Source organism: Pongo abelii, chromosome 5, assembly GCF_028885655.2.
Source record: "Pongo abelii isolate AG06213 chromosome 5, NHGRI_mPonAbe1-v2.0_pri, whole genome shotgun sequence".
Lineage (NCBI taxonomy): Eukaryota > Metazoa > Chordata > Mammalia > Primates > Hominidae > Pongo > Pongo abelii.
This window is the reverse complement of record NC_071990.2, coordinates 93,487,930-93,504,218: the sequence shown is the minus strand read 5'-3', so window position 1 is coordinate 93,504,218 and position 16,289 is coordinate 93,487,930. Positions and strand designations below refer to the sequence as shown.

The 16,289-nt window shown below is 36.6% G+C and overlaps 1 protein-coding gene across 1 annotated transcript in view; it reads left to right on the top strand.

Moving 5' to 3' along the window:
- Window positions 1-2,697: 2,697 nt before the first annotated feature.
- The window catches only part of LOC129059822 (T-box transcription factor TBX1-like), a 470,801-nt gene continuing 457,209 nt past the window's right edge, over window positions 2,698-16,289 (top strand). Inside the window, exons 1-2 of the mRNA XM_054557101.2 lie at window positions 2,698-2,708; window positions 3,051-3,587. Of these exons, the coding sequence (XP_054413076.1) occupies window positions 2,698-2,708; window positions 3,051-3,587 (548 nt within the window). The remainder of the gene's footprint in view (window positions 2,709-3,050; window positions 3,588-16,289) is intronic.

The window sequence follows — 16,289 nt, the reverse complement described above, 5'->3', positions numbered from 1 at the left end:
TTATGTACGGATAATACAGTATAAGTTATAAAAGTCACAAATTCTTACAAGCTTTCATCAAATTCATTGTTGAAATTTATAATTGCCTGACAGTTTGGAGACTAACATTCATAATAATTCGTAAGGCAACAGGAAGAACTGGCTACATTCAAATGTATTCCAGGTTCTATGATTGTAGTTTTGAATTAGACTAAGGAGTAGAAATTTTGCATAATACATAATGATAATGTCATAGTTTCACATCTCAGCATGACATTTGACATCAAGAAACAGTTAAGTGGCCAGTATTTCTCACCAGAATTTTACATGCAGTTTTATGTGAAAAGTGGTGAGGACCCTAAATTAAAAATGAATTGGTGTTTAAAAATTATTGCAGGAGCCAATATTTCAGTTGGCTGAGTAAGAAAGCCTTTGCAGGAAGTATGCTGCTTCACAAACTTGGAGAGCAGCCTTATTTATATTTTTTGGACTAATCTCATTCAACTTTTTATCTATTATTTCTGTGATGATATCCAGGGCATTTAATCAACTGTGTGGCTAACTTGACCATAAAAAGGTAACTGGATAGTTTTGCATTAGAGAATCAATATCTCAAAAGCTCTCATCCAGCTTGGAATACATCTAATAAAATGAAGTTAAATGAAGTCAAATGTAAAGTTTTTTGTTTCAGATTGAAAATAAAAGAAAATAAAGTAAATTAATGAGAGACAAAATCTAATAGTACTAATACAGGATAAAAAAGAACAACAGCACAAGTAAATAAAATGATGTAAAAAGCAAAATAAAACACTAGTAAAATTACTGAAAAATACATCATAAAATAAAAAGTGAATGGTGATGGTTTATACCACTAACAGGATTTTTGTCAGTGTCAAATGAAAATGCAGTATCTAAGAAGAGGGGTGGGAAAATCTGCTTAGACCACATTTAGAACAGTGTTTCCTTCCACAAATAAGACTTTAAGGGAAATACTGATGTAAACTGAACCGTATTCAAATATATGTGACCAGGCTGATGAAGTAATTAGACTCCAAGCTTTAATAGGGATTGGGAATGTTTATTCTAACCCAGGGTATAGATTTTAACTTTTTAAAAGTATTTTTATGACTGGGCACAGTGGCTCATGCCTGCAATCCTAGCACTTTGAGGCCGAGGTGGGAGGATCACGAGGTCAGGATATTGAGACTATCCTGGCTAACACAGTGAAATCCTGTCACTACTAAAAATACAAAAAATTATCCAGGCATGGTGGCAGGAGCCTGTAGTCCCAGCTACTTGGGAGGCTGAGGCAGGAGAATGGCGTGAACCGGCGGGGTGGAGCTTGCAGTGAGCCGAGATTGCGCCACTGCACTCCAGCCTGGGTGACAGAGCAAGACTCCAACTCAAAAAAAAAAATTTGTATGTATATATATACACACATATATATATTAGGGGTGTCATAAAGACAGATATTAGAATTGTTCTATATACTCATTACAGAGTCAAACTTTACTAAGCAGAATAAAATAAATTATAAGCAAAAAGAATTGGCTTTGATATGAAGCTACAAGGAAGATGGAACAAGTTTTCAGAAATATCAATTTCCTCTACCTTGAGACTGTTCAAAACCAGAGTTTGATCACAAATTGGTGAGATTAAGAAATTTTTATACATGATATTTAAAGCACCTTATTATTCCGAAATTGGTGATTCTATAAACAAAAATATTTTATTGGGTTCCAAAAATTGGCATATATTTGCCTACCATCTCAAAAAAGTAGGAAACATTTCCATTGTTTACTGAGCAAAGTGTCATGCAGACATTTTCAGTTAACATGCATTGACATTATGAAAAGTACTGACCTTTTTGTATTGCACCAAAGCTTTCTCCTCTTTGAAGCCAGCACTCAGAGTGTGTTTGGAATTGGTGGGTTGTTGGTCTCAGTGACTTCAAGAATGAAGCCACGGACCCTCGCGGTGAGTGTTACAGTTCTTAAAGATGTTCTGTCCGGACTTCGTTCCTTCTGCTATTCGGACATGTTTGGAGTTTCTTCCTCCTGGTGGATTTGTGGTCTTGCTGGCTTCAGGAGTGAAGCTGGAGACCTTTGCGGTGAGTGTTACAGCTCTTAAGGCAGCACGTGTGGAGTTGTTCGTTTCTCCCATCCGGAGTTGTTCATTCCTCCCGGTGGGTTCGTGGTCTCGCTGGCCTCAGGAGCGAAGCTGCAGACCTTCGCGGCGGGTGTTACAGCTCATAAAGGCGGTGCGGACCCAAAGAGTGAGCAGCAACAAGATTTATTGCAAAGAGAGACAGAACAAAGCTTCCAAACCGTGGAAGGGGACCAGGCAGGTTGCCACTGCTGGCTTGGGCAGCCCGCTTTTATTCCCTTATCTGACCCCATCCACATCCTGCTGATTGGCCCATTTTACAGAGAGCTGATTGGTCCATTTCACAGAGCTGATTGGTCTGTTTTGAGAGGGTGCTGATTGGTACGTTTACAATCCCTGTGCTAGACACAGAGTGCTGATTGGTGTATTTATAATCTTCTAGCTAGAAGTAAAAGTTCTCCAAGTACCTACTAGATTAACTAGACACAGAGCACTGATTGGTGCATTTACAAACCTTGAGCTAGACACAGGGTGCTGATTGGTGCGTTTACAAACCTTGAGCTAGACACAGAGTGCTGATTGGTGTATTTACAATCCCTTAGCTAGACGTAAATGTTCTTCAAGTCCCCACTAGATTAGCCAGACACAGAGCACTGATTGGTGCATTTACAAACCTTGAGCTAGACACAGGGTGCTGATTGGTACATTTACAATCCTCTAGCTAGACATAAAAGTTCCCCAAGTCTCCACCAGATTAGCTAGACACAGAGCACTGATTGGTGCATTTACAAACCCCAAGCTAGACACAGAGTGCTGATTGGTGCATTTACAATCCTTCAGCTCGACATAAAAGTTCCCCCAAGTCCCCACCTGGACTCAGGAGCCCAGCTGGCTTCGCCTAGTGGATCTGGTGCCCAGGGGTGGAGCTGCCTGCCAGTCCCGCGCCATGCGCCGGCACTCCTCAGCCCTTGGGCGGATGGGACCGGTTGCTGCGGAACAAGGGGCGGTGCCCTTCCTGGAGGCGCGCAGGAGCCCATCATTGGGGAGCGGGGGCATGGCGGGCTGCAGGTCCCAGCCCTGCCCCATGGGGAGGCGGCTGAGGCCCAGCGAGAATTCAAGCACCGCGCACGAGGGACAGCAGTGCTGGGGGACCCGGCGCCCCCTCCGCAGCTGCTGGCCTGGGTGCTAAGCCCCTCACTGCCTGGGGCTGGCGGCGACGGAGGGCGTCTCCGAGTGAGTGCGGGGCCGCGGAGCCCACGCCCACTCGGAACTCACGCTGGCCCGCGAGCGCTGCGCGCAGCCCGAGTTCCCGCCTGCGTCTGTCCCTCCACACCTCTCCATAAGCAGAGGGAGCCGGCTCCAGCCTTGGCCAGCCCAGAGAGGGGTGTCCCACAGTGCAGCGGCGAGCTGAAGGGCTCCTGGAGCGTGGCCAGAGCGGACGCCGAGGCCGAGGAGGCGCTGAGAACGAGCCAGGACCGCCAGCACGTTGTCACCTGTCAAGAGTAAGTAAAAAAGTTTGAAAATTATAATTGGTATGAAAGCAGAACTGTTGAAAACCGTGTAAGTCTATGTCTGTATTCTTCAGAACCACATTGTATTTGTATTCAGTAGAGAGAATATCAAAGGGGAATGAGATCCCCCTTTTTCTTCTTGTGAGTAGTCACCATTAAAATGATAGCTTACAGACTACTTTCACATGTTAAGTATCTAATAAACATTTTTTAATTGAAAGGTTCAGAACGACTATAGCCTTGACATTAACCCTGGAAATCAGATTCTGTGCTAAAATGGGGGTGACCAAGGAACAGATGTACAAGGTACAACACTCTCCGTAAACTAACAACTTCACTCTCCCAAAGCAACGTGTTTCTGTGTGAAAACTGAGTTAACTTTCATGAAGCCATATGGTGGTTGGTGCAGGCAGAACAAAGGCCTCCCCAAAGATATAATTGTTTCAATACCTGGAATCTGTAAATACATGTGTTACATGACAAGGGGAAATCAAGGTTAGCAATCTGATGACCTTAAAATAAGAAGATTATCCTTGCTTATTTGGGTGGGCTAAAGGGTTCTTACAAATGGAGGAGGGAGGCAAGAGAGTCAAGTGTCAGTTTTGCAATGTGAGAAACATCCAATTGTCCATTGCTGGGTTGAAAGATGGAGGAAGTGAACCCTGAGCCAAGAAATGCGCAAAGCCTTTGGAAGCAAGGAAGTACGAGGAAATGGATTCTTCTTCAGAAAGGAATGCAGCACCGCAAACCCTAAGTTTAGCTCAGTGAGACTCATGTCAGACTTCTGACTTCCAGAACTGTAAGATAATATGTGTAGTTTTAAGCCACTAAATTTGAAGCAATTTGTTACAGCAACTATAGGAAACTAATACGGTAGGTAATAAGAGTAGAATGACTTAGGTGTTTCTTTTTACCCCACTATGATTTCTTTCCTAAGAGATTCTCTTAAGTATTTTGCAGTAGGCTTTTTACCAGCGATTCACTTGACAGCAAGAAAATGTTTTACAGTATAGATTGTCTGCTAAACAACCTAATCAAAATATTATTAAACAATTACACTGCAGTCGGCTGTTTAATGAAGTGTTTTCAGTGTGGTTTGAGCACTAATAGCAACAATGTTAAGCTGTTTTGTGCTCTGTGTATCAAAGAGCTTGTAGTAATGTGAGTTGACTAAGAGCCAAATAAATCCTGAAGCATCTTTGACAGACAATATACTTGTGCCAGTCTAAATTTTGTCAGGTATTATTATTGTGCATGAAAAGGAAAAATATAAGACTCTCAAGAACTTTCATATACAGTATATCATGTTAAAATCCCTGATAACTAGGTACTTTCCAGGCTTCCTTCCATCAGATTATATGACTATTGGCTTCATCTGAATTTGAATCTGAGTATAAATTTAAAAGTACATAATCTAAAATTAAGCCAACTACTCTTGAACCGCCATCTGCATCAGTACCTAACATGGAAGCAGTGGTATCCATAGTGGATTTCAAAAAGTCTTTTGAAATGGAGGAAATAAAGTATAACATGATTGATAGGTAAATATAAACAAAATGAATAAAAGTACACCTGAAGATATGGCTACAGTGTGCTTTCACTGGCTTTCAAATGAGTACCTTCCATTTAGCCAATTACATTTTCTTTCTTCTGGTATTCTTCTTTTGTGAAGAGTTCCAAGTCAGAAAGCCTTACTATTTTATTGTGTTAATCAAAAAGACCAAATATTAATTTAAGAATAATCATAATACTAGACACTATTGATAGTCAAAGAGAAATGAAGGAAGGGGGATGAACCGAAAGTTCATGCAAATAGTTTGAAATTATGAAGAAAAATTCTCTCAAGTCCAGTTCTTTTTGGGTTTTCCTTTATGGACAAGAAAATAAATTAGAATTGCTACCCTGGAAACAAAACAAAACAAAACAAAATAAAATCTTTTCTGAATGAAAGATACTTTTTAAAAAAGTTATACTTTAAATTCTGGGATACATGTGCAGAACGTGCAGGTTTGTTACATAGGTATACACATGCCATGGTAGTTTGCTGCACCCATCAACCCATCATCTACATTAGGTATCTTTCCTAATGCTATCCCTCCCCTAGCCCCACCCCGCAACGGGCCCCGATATGTGGTGTTCCCCTCCCTTTGTCCATGTGTTATCATTGTTCACTTCCCATTTATGAGTGAGAACATGCCATGTTTGGTTTTCTGTTCCTGTGTTAGTTTTCTGAGAATGATGGTTTCCAGCTTCATACATGTCCCTGAAAAGGACACAAACTCATCCTTTTTTATGGCTGCATAGTATTCCGTGGTGTATATGTGCCATGTTTTCTTTATCCAGTCTGTCACTGATGGGCACTTGGGTTGGTTCTGAGTCTTTGCTATTGTGAGTAGTGCTGCAGTAAACATATGTGTGCATGTGTCTTTATAGTAGAATGATTTATAATCCTTTGGGTATATACCCAGTAATGGGATTGCTGGGTCAAATGGTATCTCTGGTTCTAGATTCTTGAGGAATCGTCACACTGTTTTCCACAATGGTTGAACTAATTTACACTCCCACCAACAGTGTAAAAGCATTCCTATTTCTCTACATCCTCTCCAGCATCTGTTGTTTCCTGACTTTTTAATGATCGCCATTCTAACTGGTGTGAGATGGTATCTCATTGTGGTTTTGATTTGCATTTCTCTAATGACCAGTGATAATGAGCTTTTTTTCATATGGTTTTTGGCCACGTAAATATCTTCCTTTGAGAAGTGTCTGTTCATATCCTTTGCCCACTTTTTGATGGGGTTGTTTGATTTTTTCTTGTAAATTTGTTTAAGTTCCTTGCAGATTCTGGATATTTTTCATGTAATGTATTTTAAAGGCAATGCCTTCTTAAGGAGATGAAAACTGAGGGGAATGGTTTGGAGAAGATAATTGAATAATACACTTCAAAAATTAAAACTCATCCTATTCATGACTTTGCACACTGTGAGCTTTAACAGGCTCTCCTGTTGCATGTCACAACCTCACTGGGGCCCCTCTTAAGAAATCTGTGTAAATCTAACATTTGTTGCATTCACTGGTTCCCTAACAGGGCAGCAGCCTGCCACTCCCTTTCACTGCAATTTATCTGCTATGTTTAAAAACAAAACAAAACAAAAATCAACAACAAGGAAATTACTGCTTGGAGTTCTGTCAGTTCTCTCTGTTTAGCCCTCCTTGTTCTCTCTCTTATGAGATATTAGTGCCCTCTCAGCTGCTCTCAGTGCATTTATCGTGTCCTATCATTGTCTCTGTTTCTACTTCCATCATTTGTCATTTTAATGCTGAGGTATTTTGACAAGTGGGATGAACTCTGATTAACTGTGATTATCAGAAGTGGACAAGAGAAGTTGAGGGCACTGGATGACACACTATTTCATATTTTACTCTCATCCAATTCATATCTATCAAGCAGATCTTAAGAGTGTTATTACTCAGCATTTTCCAAATTGGGTCATTTTCCCTAATAGTATCAGTTCTGCTGTTGTATCTCTAAGTCTAGATGATTATTGAGAAACTGGCCTCAATTGTTAATATGTAAGATCTTTCTGTTTTCAAACTATTGGAGAAAATTTTTGTTTGTTTTTCAAATTAGATGGCAAAATATTCCTAAAATCCTCATATCTGTCAGGCTCAACTTTACTTTTTAAATTAAATGTTAAACTGAATTCAATAACAATTTTTGACAACTTATTTTAATAATGGGGATGCTATTAGAAGAATCACAGATTATTCATTTATGCCTTTGATGTTTTGCAGAGAAAAAAACACAGCTTATTACCAAATGTGGGATTCAAGCTATCTGTCTAAATATATGTAGTGGTTTAATCTTTCCAGAAGAAAATCAAATGAAACCAGCAAATTTCATTTTAAATGAATAATAAACAAATGTATATTATTGCATCTTACCAGATGCTGAGGTCTGAGGTATTTTCTTGAGGTTTAAAAATATTTACTATTGCTCTAAGGGATTCAATGTTTAAAAGTTCTTAAAATATGTAATTTAAAATATAATTATGGAATTCCAAAAACCAAATGTTTATGTCTATATTAACTAAATAAAATTCAGAATTGATGTAACATACTGACTTTAAACTCTCCTCTTCCCATAATTTGGGATATAATTTCCTAAAGTTTGCTTATACTTTCTTTATATGCTTGTTCTCTCAAAGTTCCAATGTTCCAGCTTTGTTTTCTTACTCTCTCATTTTTAGTTTGTGCACGTACCATTTCCATGTTATGTTAATAATATTGATGCTTTGGTGATGGTGGAACTAAAAGATAGTATATATTTTGTAATTACCTTAAAAGGTTTTACTAGGCAAGTACCTAATTGTTTAGCTAAAATAAATGTTATTGCTGTCTTATAAGTTAGTTGGGCCTGAGGTCAGCTGCACAAACTCGGACTTTTTTTTTTTTTTTTTTTTTTTTTGAGACAGAGTCTTGCTCTGTCGCCCAGGCTGGAGTGCAGTGGCGCAATCTCGGCTCACTGCAAGCTCCACCTCTTGGGTTCATGCCATTCTCCTGCCTCAGCCTCCCGGGTATCTGGGACTACAGGCACCTGCCACCACGCCCCGCTAATTTTTTGTATTTTTTTTAGTAGAGACAGGGTTTCACACCGTGTTAGCCAGGATGGTCTCGATCTGACCTCGTGATCCGCCCACCTCGGCCTCCCAAAGTGCTGGGATTACAGGCATGAGCCACCATGCCCGGCCAACTCTGACTATTTTTTTAATGAATCTTTACATTCTCAAAACACATGCAGCATAATTTATTCTTAAAAGCTATAAGCCCACAACTACTATGCTGCTGTTTGAACATCTGATATCTTCCAAAAATTGTATTCTGTGTTAAAACCGTGATTATAAGCATTCATTATTTTAAAATGCCAATGGCAATGACTAAACTACAAAGGAGATGAAGGCAAAGTTCTTTTCAAGTTTTGAAATATGCATCTGTTATTGCATGTTGATAATTTATGCTCAAGCAAAGGTGCTATTGAAATAGCATGACTATAGTATAGTATGGGTTTTCAAGCACAAACATAAATTGTAGCATTTTATTTTTTAAAAATAGGAATTTTGGCCAGGTGTGTGGCTCACTCTTATAATCCCAGCACTTTGAGGGTCCAAGGCGAGTAGATGGCTTGAGCCCTGGAGTTCAAGACCAGCCTGGTCAAAATGGTGAAACCTGTCTCTATGAATAAAAAAATTGAAAAAAATTAGCCAGGTGTGGTGGTGCACACCTGTAGTCCCAGCTACTCAGGAGACAGATTTGGGAGGCTCACATGAGCCTGCAGATGTGGAGGCTGCAGTGAGCCATGATCTCGTACTCGAGCCTGGGTGACAGTGAGATCATTTCCAAAAAAAATAAATAAATAAATAAAATAAATATGTATTTATTTTTCATAGTTTGGTTTTGAGAAATCTTGATTTTAATAAAGAGAGAAATGAATGTTTAATCAATGCCATGATGAATTTGTATGGCAATATTTATTGGTTTTCCAGTTGTCTTAGAAAGTGTGAACTTTGTGACTTATATGACCAAATACAATTTTTATAATGTACAGGTACTTTTTTTTAAGTGGCTAAAATGTTATGACTCCATTGTACCTGAGTAGCGTTTCTATGCAAAGAAAAAGGTGATACCTCAGTGAAATTACTCAGGATGAGAGCTGAAGTTTAGCAAAATCTCCCGCATAGATTGGAATTCAATGGTTTTTGTTTAATTTATGAGGTTTAAGAATTTTTAAAGTCTTCTGTGAACTTTAAAAAATTTTAAAGCTTTCATTAAATTATAAATCTAGACTAAATGGTGAGAAATTTCTTTGCACTTTGCCATACTGATCTTACATGAGGTAAGAATAGTTGGTCTTGTGACATATTTATTTACTTCAATGACAATTAGAAGCAAGACCCCAAAGAAGGTGTTTTCCTAAAACACATGTATGAAAGTTCATAGCATATTTAAGAAAACATATTTAGTGTATATTATGTCATTGGTTGCTTCTTTCAGTGCCACCAACTCCTTAGAACAGTATAGAACAGTATAGACCCAGATTCAGAAAAGTAAGATCTCTTTGTTCTTAAAATTATTTTAGAGTTTAAATCTGTGTCCATGGTTTTTTTTAAATGGACTATCCACATTTTCTATTTCAAATGTGGCAATGTTTATGTTTATCTTTATTATTCATTCATGTTTATGTATTATTATTTCATATTAATATTATTATTAAAGCATATTATATTCAAAGAGTTATTCTTGTGGTCTCTTTTATCATATTCAGAAGCTTGCAGATATAACTACCAACTCAGAGTTCCTGATTTTCTCTTTCCATAAATATCCCATAGGCTATTAGATGTCACAGAGCATCAGCTTCATCCCCTAATTTGCAGATGAGGCAGCCAAGTCTGGAGATGATAATTTGCTGGCCCCACATTACGTGGCTGGTGAGTGACAGACCTGGGACAGAGCCAGGACCGGAACTCCAGTATCTTAACAAGGAGTCTTTTTCTGCACAGTGTTTCTCCTCCTGAAACCGATTTCCTCTGTAAGGGAAACCTGTTTCCAAGGTCTTCAATTTTATGTTAGTTTTTTATATTAAAAATGTGTTTTTCCAAATGTAGAGTTATTGACCTCACATACTTCCTTGATATTGGTACTCCAGTAGACTTCATGAGTTTTCCTGGGAGTCTACATTTGATTCTCTTTGTGACTAAATTCACACTCTTTTTAACTTGTCTGGGAATGGTGGTGTGGCTATTCCTACAAAATCAATTGACTAATATTGGCTGAGTTGAAATTAATGTAACAAAATTGGCCTTTTTGTGTGTGTATGTATATGCACGACATGGGCCTTGCCTCTGCTTCCTCTTTTACTTGCCATGGAGACAGTCTCCTTATCTCCACCTTGAACCTGTATTTGGAAAAGAATATCAAAACAAGCAAGTCCATTTTCACCCCAGGATGTATGGGTAAAAACACAAAATAAGTGAATCATTCAGGAGTTATTTGCATTTTACAAAGAATTCAGAATTACTAGGAAGTACTGTAATCTGGAATGAGAGTTTTGTGAAAGAGAGTCTCCATCTACTGCTGCCCAAGGCATGCTCTCAGTAAATAACTGCTTGGGACACTGCCAGAAGAGACAAAATCTCTGAATGCTCTAGCTTAGTCTCCAGCTGAGCTCTGGGGGACTGCAACGTGGAAGAAAGGAAGCAAGTTTGAAATAATAGCAATTTTTGAAAGAAAAAAATTCACATGCATTTTGATTAGTTTATTTTTTGAGGTATATCTAAAACCAGAACTTTCTGAAAGCTGATTTTTGAACAATTTTTGTTGGCATTATTTAGTTATATTTTCTCAGAGGAACTACAGTTCTTTCAAAATTAGAAAAGTAAGTGTATTAACTCTACAGACAATCTGAAAAGTATTTTATATGGATTAGTAGCATTGGGCAACAATACTAGGGTTTATTTTTAGAATTCCATGAAATTCCTTATATTTTAATTGTTTAATTGTTGGAGGAAGGGTACAAATATGGCTCTTCTTCATATATACTCTTTCTAGATTAAAAAATTTTTGAGACTAGTTACACAGAAATTTCTGTTATGTATATATATATTCATGTATATATATATATGGAAATTCTCTGTGTGTGTGTATATATACACACACACACACACACACAGAATTTCCTTGTGTAGGAAGAACCAACAACTTGAAATAATTGAAATTACAAGTCATCTTGATCAATACTTAGAAAGGGATGATGGTAGTTGGTAGTCTGTGTATTTTGAACCAGAGCTTTTAAAGCCTCAAACGACTGAAAGAGAATAGAAAACATGTTTTTAGATTACAAACTCAAGGCAGTTACCATGGGAAGTTTCCACAGTTTATATTAGCTCTACGAAAAGAATGAGAAAGACATTAATAAAATGAAAAAAAAAGTAGATAAAGAAGTAGGAAGAGAAAGATAAATAGGAGAATAAAGAGAAGAATGTATCTTTTGTGTATTTTTAAATATTTTAATTGTAAAGTTAACTCTCCCTTTAAGCTGGAATGTCTATATTCTATAGCTTTCTATTCTGTTTTGTCATGGAAGAAAATAAAATGAATAAGAGTAATTCTGAAAAGAAATACAGAAATATGTGACTGTGTTTCTGTAAAATAACTCATGCAAAAAGTCTTTGCCCTATTTTGGGGTAAGATGTAACGGTTCTGATGTTAGTACAGATTACCTTGCATCATGGAATATATATAGAGAGGGTGCAGGGAGTCGAGGCTTCCTCTGAGGTAAATTTCTGAATGGCTAATTTTTTTTTTTACTTCACTAACTTGGTTGAAACTTTGGATACAAAATTCAGTGAAGAAATAAATGAATATAAAGCATCAGAAACTGCAGTTAAAGTCACATATTTAAATAAATACAAATAAGCTTTTCTAGAAAGATTAAAAAATAGGAAAATAATGTTTTATGAAAGTAAATTAGCTAGGGGATTTTTCTTCAAAAGGCTAGGGGATTTTATTCAATTATATATGGATTTTTAAAAAAGTACCCCCTCCCCTTTTTGCATACTCTAAAATGACTTCCCTTATTTTCACCCAGCAATCAGCAAGTATTGGTTGTGTGACCATTTGCCAGGAGAAGTTGATAATATTAATGATGATGACCATGCCTAATAAGAAATCAGCACTTAGCATGTACCAGGCATGCTGTTCAGTGCTTTGCTGAAGTGCTTTCTACAATAACCATCTGGATTTTGTACTATAATCATTCTCATTTTACAGATAAAAGTTTGAGGGTCAGAGAAGTAAAGTGCTTCACTCATTGTTACACAGCTAGTAAGCACATGGGCTACATTTGAAATGAAGTAGATTTCTCCTTAACTTATGAAGTGACAGCATTTTTAAAACTAAAGAAACTGTGATGAAATTCCATGATTTGGAATCTAATCCTGAACTGGTTATGTACTAAAAATCAGTGAGAATTTGAGTAAATTTACTTTATGTAGTTGCACCTTAGTTTTTAAAAATCTATAGTTATGTGTTTAGAATTAACCATTTTCTATGTTACTTCTGATCAGAATAATATTGTTGCTAAAGAAAATTAGGGATACAGAAATGGTATTTCTAAATGTATTAGCAGAAAAAAAGAGACAAGCCATTTCCTGAAATACAGAATTACTTTTATTTGATATTTTGTGATGTATTTGTACGTTAGAGTACATCCCCAAATGTGTAAATCCATAAATGCTAAAAATTTCTGTATATTGACTTGTATATTTTTGATTGAGTTCCTTATAATGTAGTATAATAAAATACTCTAACGATGAATAATTACCACCAACACTGCAGAGTCCGTGGTAAATTCAACTTTCTAAAAATGCTTAAATTAACTTGGATAATAAGGCTACTATGCAATTAGAAGCTTATTTGGGACTTCATAAATGTTGTTATATCCCTAACTTATATGGTGAAAATTTGTTTTAGTCTGAGAAAGTTAGAGCTAAATGTTTTAAAAAGTATTCTGCTACAAAATAAAAACATCTCAATTTTGTATCTTTCTAGGTATCTATCTGCTGTTAGCATAAAACTTTAGCAACTCTTAATTTGTAAACCTCTTGGAGAAACAAGTTTTCTTAATGAATTTATAGATTTTCTTTCTCAACTCTCTCTGGAATCACACAGCCTATTAATCTTAGGTGATTTTAGTATCCATATTGACAACGTTGAAGATGGGTTTGGCGTAAATGTAATTTCCCTCTTTAATTCTCTTGGCTTCACTTGGCCCATCTGTCACATCACTCTATCATAGAGGAGACAGACCATTTCCAACATCACCATCTATTCCCCCTAGCTGTGCTGTTTTGCAGCTAAGGTTTTACCCAGTACTCTTCATGATCCCTTTTTTTTGGGCACTTTATTTCATCATTGAAATGTCACTTATGTTCATTTCTTTGGTACCAAATATTTAATATTAATTTCATTTCAGAATAATCTATTTTTCACGTTGACATTTTAGTCCAAAATAATTGTTGATTACCTGTCACATCCACCTCTGATTTGTCAATTATAATTCCCATTGTGCATTCTATTAATAGTAGGGATGTAGTATTTCTCCAGTGTCCTTTGCTTTGAGAAAAAAATAACTGAAGCCATCTTTGATACTATAGTCATTTATGTAACTATGTACTTTAAATTTGTATTTTCTTTTTTCTACCCTAGCTAGATAATGAAAACATTTTGTTGGCAGACATTATACTATTAGAAATTTGCCATTTCAACTTTCTAATAAAATAAAAATGTGCTGAATGTGTCTTTACTATTTTGTTTATCCTGCAACTGTCAGGAGAATGGAAACATCTTATGTTATTTTTTATTATATTGTATTGTTTCTATATAAGTAAATTCTTTTATATCCTTTCGCTAAGTTGATGTGTGTGTGTAACTTTATTTGCATCCTGCAATTATTGGCTTATAAGCATAAATAACTTTTAGTGGTTCTGTTAAATATCTACAATAAAAGAAGTATATGTGGATGAGAACATGATTTATTGGATGACTAACACTCATTTTCTGGAAAAAAAATAGTCCTGATGTGAGTTAATCAACAGGGTAGAATTTGATTCTGTCCTCTAAGTACATAGGGAACAATAGTTGCTCATCATTATTAAGTTGGTGATTTATCCCAATTTTAAATTCCCTTAATTAACATGTTTAGCCATCATTTTGCCTTCACCATTTTACATATTTTTAAAAATTTATTATATTTCATTTTTAATATTTTAGAGGCAGGATATCATTCTGTTATCTCGGCTAGAGTGCAGTGGTGTGAACATAGCTTACTGTAGCCTCAATCTCTTGGGCTCAAGTGATCTTCCTGCTTTAGCCTCCCAAGTATCTTGGAGTATAGATGCACACCACTATTTCCAGCTATTTTTTTTTTTACAGATGGGGTCTGGCTGTGTTGCCCAGGCTCTTGGCTTAAAGCAATCCTCCTGCTTTGGCCTCCCAAAATGTGGGATTATATTAATATGTGTGAGCGACCATGCCTAGAATATTTATCTCATTTTTAAGATTCACAGTAAAAATAATAAATATCCTAAGTCACATTCCTTAAAGTCATCTAAATATTACAAATAGAAAATTCAGGATATTCAAGTTCAAAGCTTGCTTTTCCTACCAATGCAGTTTCACAGTAATACTATGGAGACACTTGATTTTTATTTGGCATGAAGTATTAAATAATTTATATTATTTGAATAATGGGATAATACTTTCTATTTATATAGAATCATTCTCCCCAGGAGACTTCAGTACAAATTTCTAATGTTTTCTCATTTATCTTTACAATAACTCATTGATGTTAGGAACTCATTTTTATTATCTCCATTGATTGGGAAACATAGTACCTATTATTACTAATATTATGTACAGAAATAGAATGACTAACTTTACATAGGCAGGTCTCCAGGACTGCAACTGAGGCATTCTGGTGATTACAATTAACTGAGAATATAAAATGTGTGTATTAGTTTCCAGAGAAACATTACCAATAGTATATATGTACAGTCATGCTTTGTATTTGCAAAAGAAATCCATGATTGGTTGAATCTGAAGAGGCAGAACCTATGGATATGGAGGGCCATATTAAAAAAACAGACTTTTTTCTCATTAATGTTCCTCAAATAATACAATATAACAATGATTTTAATAGCATTTACATTTGTATTAGGTGTTATAAGTAATCTAGTGGTGATGTAAAATGCATGGGTGTTTGTACATAGGCTATGTGCAAATACTGTGTCATTTATATGAGGGACTTCAGCATCTGCAACTTGTACTGGGAGTCGGGGTTTCTGGAGCCAATCCCTCATGGCTACCTGCACACACACACACACACACTCACACGTACGCGCATGCATGCGTACGTGCATGTGTGTGCATGTGTATGGATAAATAGACAGATAGACAGATCGATACAAAGCAGTAATCCAGATAGAGACTCTGGTAGCTTGGACCTAGATTGTAGTGGTACAGGTAGTGGTAGAGAGAGATAAAGAGAGACAGAAAAAGAGAGAGAGGTTTCTTTAAGGAACCAGCTTATAAAATTGTGGGAGTGGGCAAGTTCAAATCTGAGGGGCAGGCTAGCAGGGTGGAAATTCAAGTATGGATTGATGATTCAGTTTTGAGATTGAATTTTGCAGGGCAGCAGGCTGAAAATTCAGGCACAGTTTCTATGTTGCAGTCTTGAGAATTCCTTCTTTGAGCAACCTCGGTCCTTGTCCTAAGGCCTTCGACTGATGGGATGCGACTCACTGATGTTATGGAGAATAATCTGCTTTACTCAAAGTCCGTTGATTTTAAAAATTAATCACATTGAAAAAATATTTTCTCAGCCACATCTAGACTTTTTTGAAAAAAGCAACAAATGGTTTTGGTGTTTAACAAAACTAATGGGTACCAGTAAGATGACATTTAAAATTACCCATCACATCTTGATATATTATAGATTATTCTAAACCTGGTGACATGTCTGGTATATTCAGAAGGTATATATGAGTAACTGGACAATGTTCTTGCAATATCTGTACTTGTATGCCTCTTTACATTTATGCTGTATTAGTTTGGATTTATGGTCAAAATGCATGTGTGTTT